Source organism: Chrysochloris asiatica, unplaced genomic scaffold (genome assembly GCF_000296735.1).
Source record: "Chrysochloris asiatica unplaced genomic scaffold, ChrAsi1.0 scaffold00263, whole genome shotgun sequence".
NCBI classification, from domain to species: Eukaryota; Metazoa; Chordata; class Mammalia; order Afrosoricida; family Chrysochloridae; genus Chrysochloris; species Chrysochloris asiatica.
In genome coordinates this window covers 826,306-838,726 of record NW_006408781.1, presented here as the reverse complement: position 1 = coordinate 838,726, position 12,421 = coordinate 826,306, and the positions used below count along the sequence as shown (strand labels likewise).

Here is a 12,421-nt window from a genome sequence, read left to right as displayed (position 1 = left end):
TTAATTCAGGGAGGTGCTGCCACGTACATCAATCTCTGGTTGTTGTCTGTTCTTGTTGGTTCTTGGTCCACAGAACTCCCTTTAGGATGTTTTGTAGTGCAAGGGTGGCTTTGGTGAAGTCCCATAGTTTCTGTTTATCCTGGAATGTTTTGATTACACCCTCATATTTGATTGATAGCTTTGCTGGATAAAGGATTCTTGCTTGGCAATTTTTTTCTGCAGGGTTTTATATATGTCTCCCCATTGCCTTCTCGCTTGCATGGTTCCTGCTGAGAGGTCTGAGCTTAGTCTGACTTGTTTGCCCTTGTATGTGACCCCTCTGTTTTCTCTTGCTGTTTTCAGGAGTGTTTCCTTGCCTTTGAGTTTGGAGAGCTTGACTATGATATGTCTTGGTGATTTTCTTTTGGGGTCCACCCTGCCTGGATTTCGTTGGGCTTCTTGTTTTTCTATCTTTTCACCCTTAGGATGTTAGAGAAATATTCTTCCAGTAGTTCTTTGACTATTTCCTCTGTGGACCTGTTTGACTCATTTTGTTCTGGAATGCCAATAATTCTTAGGTTATTCCTCTTCTTGTTGTCCAACATGAATCTTAGACTTTCCTCTGAATTTTTCACCCTTTTTTGGGTTTGTTCTTCTATCTTAGTGGTTTTGAGAGATTTGTCTTCCAGCTCACTGATTTTTCCTTCCATCTCATCTATTTTACTTCTGTGCCCTTTCAGGGAGTTTTCTATTTCTGCCATTTTGTTGTTGATTGTTTGGACCTATTTCTGTAGGTTTTGGATTGTTACCAATGCTGTATCTATCTTGTTTGATTGTTCCTGTAGCGCTTTTCTGACTTCTTCCTTATTTTTCTCAACTCCATTGTAAATTGTTTTGAAACATTTTATAATCATTTTTCTGAATTCTTTCTCAGGTATCTCCAAGGCTTGCCCTCCTTTCAGCATGGAGAGGCCTACTTCTGGTTTTTTTTTTTTAGATATTTTATCTTTTTTTCTGGACATGTGCCAATATGGTCATCTACTTTTGCTTCTTGGACATGTTTAATGTTTATCAATGGCCCTAATAATTAATTATGTGTTTTGGTAATTTTTTATGTTTTCTGATTGCCTCCAGGAAGATGTGATCAGGATGTGGTCTTCCCTTTTCACTCTCCTTGTTTTTTAACTTGGAGTATTTATTATTTATTTTTTTTGGCCTCATTTGGTCTTGGGCCTCGGCGGCGGGCCGTTTGGGCCTCGGGCTGGTGGGTTGAGCCTAGGACGGGTGGTTTGAGCCTCCAGGGGCCGGGGTGTCAGCGACTGGGCTGCAGGAGTGTTGGGCCTCAGGCGGGTGGTTTGGGCCTCAGGGGTCTGGGTATCAGCAGCTGGGCATCGGGCGTCTTGGGCCTCAGCGGGCGGGCGGGGTGGATTGGGCCTCGGGGGACCTGTGCCTCGGGGACCGGGCTGAGGGCGGGTTGGGTCTTTGGGGCACTGGGCTTTGGCAACCGGGCTATGTGGCGGGTTGGGCCTCCGGGGCCCTGGGCCTCAGCGACCTGGCTACTCATTGCTTTGGGCCTTGGGGACCCTTGACCTCGGCGGCGACTGGGCCGTGGACTGCCTGGGCCATGAGGCGGGTAGGCGTTTGGGGCCTTGGTTGTGCCTGGGCCTTTGTGACCAGTCTGTGGGCGGGTTGTGCCACAGTGCGGACCTTGGCCTCAGTGGGCAGGCCTGTGCCTTGGGTGTTCCTGAGCCTCAGAGGCTTGGCAGAGGGCAGGTCTAGGCCTGGGCAGTAGAGGGCTGGAGGTAATGGCTGCAGAGAGGTAGTGTCCATATTTGATGATGTAAAAAATGCCACTCTCAGTCTCCCTGTACTGTGGGTACCCCGAATTTCCTGATATCCGTGCTGATATCCCTCTCTATTTGTTCGACTTTATTAGTTTATGTTTCCTTTTCTCTGGAAATGCAGCCTTCTAAGTGGGGTTGCTCTAGCTCTGCATTCCAAGGTTTGCAGGTGCCAGAGGCACTTGCTGGCATGGGCACGGAAGCAGGAGCCACGTGCAGGTAGGCAAAAGCTCAAAATGCCTGTAATTCCTCAGAAATTTGATCTTTTAAAAAAACTAGTTCAGAATGTTGAAAAATAAGATCTTATGTTTGTTCAAGACTGTCTGTCTGCTAGACAGAGGTGTCTTATGTGCGATTCTGCCCCTTTTCCCCGAGACTGCCCTACATGAGCTGCCTGGTCAGGGAAGTGCCGGAAGTCTTCCCCTGTTCTCTTTTATGAATTTGAGTTTTGGTCCATATTTTCTCCCACTTTACCCAGGGTCTTCTAATGGGAATCCTTTCAGATCATTTGGTAGTGGTAGCCAAGTGCTATCCAGTTCTGGTCTCAAGAATGGTGTTCCAGCTGTCTTCAATTTTCAACATTCTTGTTTCCTCCAGGCAGAGAGAGACTGATAGTTGCACCTTAGATGACACTCATGAACTTTTAAGATCCTAGTCACTGCTCACCAGAGTAGATTGTAGAACACTGTCTTTGCAGACTATGTTATGTCACTTGACCATGTTGTCCCCTGATACTAGGGTCCTGAGCCCCCAGACCCAACAACTCATTCTCTCAAGGGGTTTGGTCATGTCTTAAGAAGTTTTTACAACTTTGCTCCCTGTATGTTCCACCAAATTAATGGATATGTTTGCAGCACAGGTAAATACCCATGTACAGATACCCTCTGTGAAACATGTATACGTTTGTGGGTGTGTGCCCACACCTGTTTGGTCTTTATGTCAGTCTATGTGTCAGTCCATGTATCTACTCATAAATCACCATTTCTGTAGTATTGTGTTGTTGTTGAATGCCTTTGAGTTTGTTCTGATTCATAGCAAACCTATATAGGGTTTTTGAGGAGCAGCTGGTGAGTTTGAACTGCCGACTTTGTGGTACAAACTGACATTGTGGTCCAGTGCTTATCCTACAGCGTCACACCAGTATATGACAGTATTTACCCCTGTTGGTTTTAACTCTTGCAATCCTCCCTGTGTCTTCCCATGCCTTCATCATTCTTCTGCCTACCTTCTATTGTGTATTGCTTTCCCTTCATCCAAGTTAGCACATGTCTACCCTCTGTTGTTGTTAAGTGCCATTGAGTCGATTCCAACTCACAGAAACCCTGCATAGGGTTTGTTAAGAGCAGGTAGTGGGTTTGTGGTTAGCAGTCCAGTGCCTATCCTACAGTCATACCACAGTAGCCAGTGAATTACCCTCCCTTCACTTCCACCCCAATAACCATCAAAGAATCTCTCATTTAATGTGGGAACATTTTCTTGACTTTCTGCAACAGGAGTCTTTGAATATTTGCCCTTTTATGATTGACTGGTTTCACTCAACATAATGTCTTCCAGGTTCATCCAAGTTATGAGGTATTTCACAGATTCATTGTTATTCTTCAATGCTGCATGGCATTTCATTGTGTGTATGTACCAAAGTTTGTTTATCCATTCCTCTGTCGATGGTTGTTGCCATCTTTTTGCTATTGTGACGAGTGCAGTGTTGAACCTGACAGTGCGTATATCTATTTGTTTGGGGCTCTTAGTATGAGGGAAAATGTTTGCAGCTCAAAATCTGATAAGCGAATTGTATCCAGCATCTATAAAGAATTTTACTACTCGATAATGTAAACATTTAGTTCAGTTAGCAAAAAATCAAGAAAGGACTTGAATAGATCGTCTCCAAAATATTTATACAGATGTCCAATATCTAAACCACAAAGGAATACAACTTTACACCCACATGGATGGATATAATTAAAAAGAAAATGCCAAAGGTTGCTGAGAATATGGACAAATTACAACCCGCATATGCTGCTGCTGGGAATGTGAAGTACAGAGTCACTTGGGAAAACAGTCTTCAGAAGTTTAAACACTGAGTTCCTCTAGGACCCAGATATGTCACTCATGTACCAGGGGCCTTCAGAAGCTTGTAGAAAACTGTAATTAAAAGGTCATGGACTTTTTCATGAACTTTTTGAAGTCTGCTTCATGTGTGGGTGGTACAGCAGTTTGCAGTGGTCTGCTAGCATTAAGGTTCAAATCTATTCAGGGAACTGGTGACCCGCATGCATGAAGATCACAGCCAAGAAGCCCATGTGGAGGAGCTCTACTCTTTAATACATGGAGTTGCCATGACTCAGGGTTGACTTGGGGGCAGTTAATGATAAATTCCTGCAGAAATGAAGGTACATGTTTGCACAGAAAGCTTACACATGGATGGATGTTCATAGCAATATCATTTACAGCAGTAAAACAAGTGGAAACAACCTAAATGCTCATCAGTTGGTAAATGGATTAACAAAATGTGGTATTTCCATATGGTGAAATTGTTTGGCAATGAAAAAGAATAAAGTACTGAAACATACCATTGTTGATGTTGTTTTCAGGTGCTGTCACATTTGTGGAATGCATTTTTAATTTCAGTTGCACAGTGCAGTTCTAAACCTAGTTCTCCCAGGTGCTAGCATATCTGGGCCTTATTCCCCACTCTGTAGAGATTGGTGATTGAGAGGTGCAGGCAGAGGACAAGGACTGATGGATTATACATGGGAGAGAGACAGAGAAGAGAAGATGAAGGGATTTGTTGAATGTATTTCTTACTTGAGGGTACAGACATTGTTTTATTCTTAGCTAGATTTAGTACCTGAACTGGTAACATGAAATTGGTAATATAAAAAAAGGTTTAGTAAGAGGGCAGTCTGTGTCAGGCAAACAGGAACACACAATAAATCGAAGCTATTATGATTAGCATTATTGTTTTTATTATTAACTGTTGCTATGAAGTCAGCAATTTTTAAAAATAACTGTATTGTCCATTTATCGTTTTGCTCCTAACTGTGATTAACTAATCATGTCAGTGAAGTGTTCATCTTCAGTTTGTTTCTTTATCAGGAATCTTTTTGTTAACTCTGTCCATGATTTCTTACGACGTGGTGGTGGTGGTGATGTGCTACAGCCGTTGGTTTTGACTCATAGTGACCCTTTATAGTGTTTCCGGGGTTTCAAATCTTTATGGGAGCAGTCAGCCTCATCTTTCTCTCATGGAGCAGCTGGTGGATTTGAACTGCTGACTTTTAGGTTAGCAGTTTAACACATAACCTACTATACCACCAGTGCTCTTTTTCTTGCCTCATAGAAGAAATAAAATACTGGTTTGTAATCATATCCATCTTGTCCTTTATCTGTACCTTTTGTGTCAGACACAAAAACCTTCAAGATTATTATATAATTACCTAGATTTTCTTTGAAAACTTTTATATTGTATCTTTAACCTATCTGGAATATATCTAGGTGTAATAAATGCAGGAGTCCTAGTGTGGCACTGCAGGCTAATGCATCAGACTGCAAAGTCGTTTGAACTGCAAGGTTGGTGGTTCAAGCTCACCAGCTGCTCCTTGGAAACCCTATACAGGGCTGCTATGGGTCAGAATCGACTCGACGGCACTTAGCAACAAACAAGAATAAATGCAGGCGAGATCCTAACTCTAATAATTTTTCATTGAGTTGACCAGTTGTACTGGTGTTGTACATCAAGACTAGACAAATTCTTAAATTTCCTGTTTTAGTTGCCAGATTGATAAAATAATGACAGTAGACTTGCCTTTCAAAGCATTAGTCTGTTGAAAGCTTCTAACAATTGGGCAAATACTGTTGGAGTTAGTGCCATGGAGTCAGTTCAGCACTACTCCTAGCAACCCTATGCAAACAGAACCAAACACTGCCTGACCATGTGCCATCCTCACAATCATTACGCCTCAGCCCATTGCTGCTGCCAGTGTCCATCTCATTGGGGTCTTCCTGCTTTTTGCTGACCCTCCAATTTTCCAAGCTGATATCCCTCTCCGGGATAGGTCCCTCCTGATATGTTGTCCAAAGTCTGACATATTCAAATGATTGAAGCAAGATCTAACCCAGGCCATATGATTCAAGAGCTTTGCTGTTCATCACTGCTCATAGAACGAAACTAAAACTACCTGAAATCTTACTATGAGTAACAGGATAATTGAGAAGTTGCTCAAGATCACAAAGTTTGTAAGTGTTAACAAGAACTAAGTTCCGTTTGAGAAAGCAAAAATCACATAAGTAGGAGAAGAAAACTGGGTTGTGTAAATAAGATGAGCATCAAACGTCTTTTAATTTTACAAATTCATCATCTCTTTTCAGAGTATTTGAAAGATGCTTCAAAGAAGATGAAAAGCGGGCTTTTATTTGTAACGTTGGCTAACCCATGTTCAGGTACGTTTCTTCTCTTCCCCCATTACTTCTTTCCCTCTCCTCCAGCCCTCCCTTCCCCTGCGCTCCCTGACTCCAGTAATGATAGTTTACTTGAATTGTTATAAAATGTTGAAGCTGTAAGTGATTGTACATATTTGACAACTTTGCATCGCCATTCTTCTGGAGTTGATTTTAAAGAGTTAAAATGTCATCATAGACTTAACAAAAACATACTGAAGACATGACTCATCTTCCTAGATAATTCACTCCATGTAAACACCAGGACAAGCCACTTTTGTAAGCGGTGAGACCAGCGATTCAGGCCATCCTTACTGGACTGAAGGTCATGGGACTTCAACTATGTCGATGCAGTCACGTTTCCATTAGTAACTGATGAAAAATGGGTTCCCTTTAAAGATTTGTTAAGGTTATTAGCAAGTGAAAACTGTCTGAAGGGCCCAGTAGGACTGTAAGGTGGATGTCTAGTGACTTCTCACAGAAACTCTTAAAAATCAGCCTTGTTTGAGGAGAGGAATGAATAGGAGCATTGTCGTAGTGGAGGAGGGCTCTCTGATGAAGCTTTCCCTGGTGTCTTTCTACTACAGCTTTGGTTGACTGTCTCAAAACACGCTTATAACAAGCCAATGTTATCATGTCTTTGACACACATCTGTAGTTTTTTTGTATTATGGTAGCTTATATGTTGCTGTGATGCTGGAAGCTATGCCACTGGTGCTTCAAATAACAGCAGCAGCATCCATGGTGGACAGGTTTCAGCAGAACTTCCAGACGAAAAACAGACTGTTGTTGTTCTGACTCGTAGCGACTTGTGGTTCAAACCAACCTTTAGGTCTAGTGCTTATCCCATAGTGCCACAATAGGACTCTAAGAACAGACCAGGAAGAAGTAATATTTGATCCATTTCTGAGGGATTAGCCCTTGAAAATCCTATGAATAGCCGATAAACATTGTCTGATAGAGTGTTAGAAGATGAGCCATCTCAGGTTGAAAGGCACTCAAAATACAACTGAGGAAGAAGTGACTCCTCAAAGTAGGATTGACTTTAATAACGTGAATGGAGGAAAGCCGAAAAGGACTGGTAGTGAATGCTTTGAATGGACTGGTATTGACCATTTTTGAATCAGACAGTCATGTGGTTTACTGTGTTGGGAGTGGGAAATTGGAGAGCAATGATAGCCCATTAATCATCAAAAAGAACATTTCAAGATTTTTGAAATTAAAAGCTATGTGTGATAAGATATGATCTGAATGTTTACAAGGATGATCAGTTAATACAACCATTATTCAAACTTACACACAAATCGCCAAAGCCAGTGATGAAGAAATTGAAGAATTCTACAAAGTTATTCAGAGTTCTGGTATGGCCCTGTAGGTAAGCACTGGAATACTAACTGCAAGGTTGGTGGTTCAAAGCCATCATCCACTTCTTGGAAACCCTTGACAGCATTGCTGTGAGTTGGAATTGACTCAGGTACACTTAATAAGAGCAACAACAATTCATTTCTTCAGTCTGAAATTAATCAAACATAATCAAGAAGCATGGATAATTTCTGGTGATTTAAATGTGAACATTAGAAACAAAGAAGATGGTTCAGTAGTTGGAAAATATGGCCTTTCTGATAGAAATGATGGTAGAGATCACATAACAGAATTTTGCAGGACTAATGACTTATTCATTGCAAATACCTTTTTACAACAACATAAATGGTGACAGTAGATGTGGACCACACCAGGTGGAATGCACAGGAATCAAATTGACCATATATGTGGAATGAAACAATGGAGAAGCTCCGTATCATCAGCTAAAACAAGGCCAGTAGCAGACTGTAGAACAGACAACCAATTGCTCATACACAAGTTTAGGCCGAAGCTGAGGCAAATTAAAACAAGTCCACAAGAGCCAAAATATGACCTTGAGTATACCCTACCTGAATTTAGAGACTATCTCAAGAACAGATGTGACATGTTGAACACTTAATTCCTGAAGACCAAAGTTGTTGCATGATGACATCAAGAACATCATACATGAAGAAAGCAAAAAGGTCAATAAAAACATGAGAAAGAAAAGAGCAGATGGATGTCAGAAGAGACTCTGAAAGTTGCTCCTGAATGAAAATAGCTAAAGTGACTGGAAGAAATGAAGTAAAATTGCTAAACAGAAAAATTTAAAGATGGCTTAAAAAGACAAAGTAAACAATGAAATGTATGAAGACCTGGAGTTAGAAAACCAAAAGAGTGGACCATGTTCAGCATTTCTCAAGCAGAAAGAACTGAAGAAAAAAATCAAGTCTTGAGTTGCAGTACTGAGTGCTTTCATGGGCAAAATAGGTCGGCCGTTCAAACCCACCACTTACTCCTTGGAAAGGGTTGCTGAATCAGAACCAACTTGACGGCACTTAGAAACGACAACAAATAGGCAAAATACTGAATGATGCAGTTAATATCAAAGAAGATGGAAAGAATGCAGAGAGTCACGGTACCAAAAAGAATTGGTCAATATTGAACCATTTCAAAAGGTAGCATATGCTCAAGAACCAATGGTATTGAAGGAAGTCGAAGCTGTAATGAAGACATTAACAAAAAAACAAAGTTCCAGGAATTGACAGAATACCAACTGAAATGTTTCAGCAAACTGTTGCAGTGTTGAAAGTACTCACTAGTCTATGCTAATAAATGTGGAAGACAGCTACCTGGCCTACTGACTAGAAGAGATCCATATTGGTGACTATTTCAAAGAGCAGTGACCCAACAGAATGCATAAGTTATCCAACAGTATCATTAATATCACATGCAAGGGGTAATTTGCTGCAGTCATTTAAAACCAGTTGCAGCAGTACATTCACAGGGAGCTTCCAGAAATTCAAGCTGAATTCAGAAGAGGATGTGGAACAATAAATATCTTTGCTGACATTAGATGGATTTTGGCTAAAAGCAGGGAATACCAGAAAGATATTTACTTGTGTTTTGTTGACTATACATAGGTATTCAACTGTGTGGAACATAACAAACTATTGGATAACATTGCAAAGAATTGGAATTCCAAAACATTTAATTGTGTTCCTGAGGAACCTGAACATAGACCAAGCAGTTTGAACAGAACAGAGGAATACTGTCTAGTTTAAAACTGGGAAAAGTATGTGCCATGGTTGTATCCTTACACCATACTTACTCATTCTGTATGCTGAGCAAATAAATGAGAAGCTGGACTACATGATAAAGAATGAGGCATCAGGATTGGAGGAGACTCATTAACAACTTGCGATATACAGATGATGCAACTTTATTTGCAGAAAATGAAGACTTAAAATATTGATGAAGTTCAAAGACTACAGCCTAATGTATGGATTACAACTCAATGTAAAGAAAACAAAAATCCTCCCAACAATATGATAAACAGAGAAAAGATTGAAGTTGTCAATGATTTCCTTTTACTTTGATCCACAATGTTCATGAAATTAAATTAATTTCATTAATCCATTTAATTAACATTTAATTAATTTCTTAATAGCAGTCAAGAAATTAAATGACTTACTGCCTTGTGCAATTCTGCTACAAAAGATCTCTTTAAAGAGCAAAGGGAAACTTCGAGGACTAAGGTGTGTCAGTCACCTCATACACATTGGAAAGCAGGACAGTGAATATGGAGAACTAAAGAAGAACCTATGCATTTGGATTGTGGTGTCAACAAAGAATATTTCAAGTTCCATGGATTGCTAGAAGAACAAACAGATCTGTCCTGGAAGAAGTATTGCCGGAATGCTCTTTAGTAGCAAGGATGGTCGAGACTTTCTCTCATGTACTTTGTACATGTTAATCAGGAGGGTTACGTCCTTGGAAAAGGGCATCATGCTTGGTAAAGTAGAGGGTCATGAAAAAAGATGAAGATGCTCAGTGAGATGGTTTGAACAATGAAATCAAACATAACAGTTGTGAGGATGGCTCAGGACTGGAACAGTGTCCTTTTCTGTTGTATATAGGATCAGTGTGACTGGAAACCTACGTGAGGGCACCTGACAACAATGGTTCTTTGGTCCTCCAGAAAGTTAATAAGTAAAATGCCTTGAACATTCCGAACTAAAAACTGTTGCCAAGGCCTTTGTTCTGCTTTTACTTTGACTGGATTACTTCTACCTCTTGGTAGCCATTGCTTTGATGGGCCTTTGTTTTCAGGATTGTACTGGTAAAGACGTGTTTCATTTCCTGTTACCATTCTTCCAAGAAATGCCTCAGGCTCTCCATCCCACTTGTTTAAAATCCCATTGGAAGCTCTGCTCTTATCTGCAGCTGATCTGGCTACAACAGTTTTGACCCCTCTGGAGCAATAAGTTTGTTCAACTTTAATTTTCAGAATTACATAAGCTGGACTAATTGACATGTCTATGGTGTTGACTATTTGTGCTGCTTATTGTCAGTCCTCTTCAGTTAGGACATGAACAAGATTAATGTTTCCCTCACAAATGATGAGGATGGTCTGCTGCTTTGGGCTTCATCTACAACATAGTCTCATGAAATGAGTTATCCGTTTACCAACTGCTGATTTCTTTGGAGTGTTTTCCCCATAAACTTTTCATAAAGTATCAGTGATTTCACCATTCTTCCACCCAAGCTTCATCATAAATTTAATGTTTGTTCTTGCTTCAATTTTAGCAGAATTCATGTTGCATTGATAGGGATTGTTTTCAAATTGATGTCTTACTCTTCTTACTGCCTCAAAAATCTTGTTTAGACATCTTGTATAACAAGTTGTTGTTACATGTCGTTGAGTCAGTTCCTGCTTATTACAACACTGTATAAAGTTTCTGAGGAATGGCTGGTAAGTTTGAACCATTGACCTTGCAGTTCAAAGCAACCTTGCAGTCGAGTACTAGGTGCCATAGCAGGACTCCATATAGATAAGTTAGTACGAGTTTATTGCATTACTGAAAAAGAGGAAAAAAAGGAATTCAGAGAGTTTTTTTCATAGTACACATATTATGGTAATGTCTATAGTCAATAAAGGAACCCATGTTTTTATTTGCTATAATAACAGTGGAAAAATATAGGCTAAAATTTACTGATCACTTACTAAGTGCCAAATACTATTTTAGAAACTTTACTCTGAATTATGCCTTTTTAATCTTCATTATTTGCTAAGTGCGTAGAGTCAGTTCCGACTCATAGCCACCCTGTCTACAGCAGAACAAAATGCTGCCCAGTCCTATGCCAACCTCACAATCATTGTTGTGTTTGAGTCCGTGGTTGTAGCCACTGTGTCAGTCCATCTCATGGAAAGGCTTCTCTTTTTTTCTGACTCTTCACTTTCCCAAGCATGATGTCCTTCTTCAAGGACTGGTCCCTCCTGATAACATGACCAAAGTATGCCATCCCTGATTTTAAGGAACATTCGGGCTGTACTTCTGCTGAGACAGATTTGTTTGTTCTTCTGACAGTCCATGGTATAGTCAGTATTCTTTATCAACATTGTTTTTTTCCTTTCCTGTCTTTTGAGTGATCTTTTGCTTTCTCCATATATAATGTTCTTAAGGTCATCCCACAACTCCTCTGGTCTTAGTGTTCAGTGCATCAAGTCTGTTCTTGAGATGGTCTAGAAATTCAGCTGGGAAATACTTAAGGTCATATTATGGCTCTCATAGACTTGTTTCAATATTCTTCAGGTTTAACCTGAAGTTGCATAAGAACAATAGATGATATGTTCCACAGTCAGACCCTGGCCTTGTTTTGGCTGATGATACTGAGTTTCTTCATCATCTCTGCCCATGTTGTTGTTGTTGTTAGGTGCCATAGAGCTGGTACTGACCCATAGCGACATTATGCACAGCAGAAAGAAACACTGCCCAATCCTGGGCCAACCTCACTACTGTTGCCATGCTTGAGTCCATCGATGCTGCCACTTGGCCAGTCCATCTCGTTGAGGGTCTTCCTCTTTTTCTCTGAGCCTCCACCTTATCAAACATGATATCCTTCTCCAGCAACTGGCCCCTCCTGCCAATATGTCCAAAGTATCAGAGATGAAGCTTGGCCATCTTGGCCTCCAAGGAGCACTCTGGCTGCACTTCTTCGAAAACGGATCTGTTGGTTCTTTTGGCAGCCCACCGCACTTTTAGTATTCTCCAACACCATAACTCAAAAGCATCAATTCTTCTTCAGTTTTCTTTACTCACTGTC

General features: G+C 40.6%; 1 protein-coding gene across 1 annotated transcript in view; it reads left to right on the top strand.

The window, feature by feature from the left end:
* The first annotated feature begins 6,136 nt into the window (after positions 1-6,136).
* Positions 6,137-12,421, top strand: part of LOC102840410 (ribonuclease H2 subunit B-like) — a 65,538-nt gene continuing 59,253 nt past the window's right edge. Inside the window, exon 1 of the mRNA XM_006874151.1 lies at positions 6,137-6,257. Coding sequence (XP_006874213.1) covers positions 6,137-6,257 — 121 coding nt within the window. The remainder of the gene's footprint in view (positions 6,258-12,421) is intronic.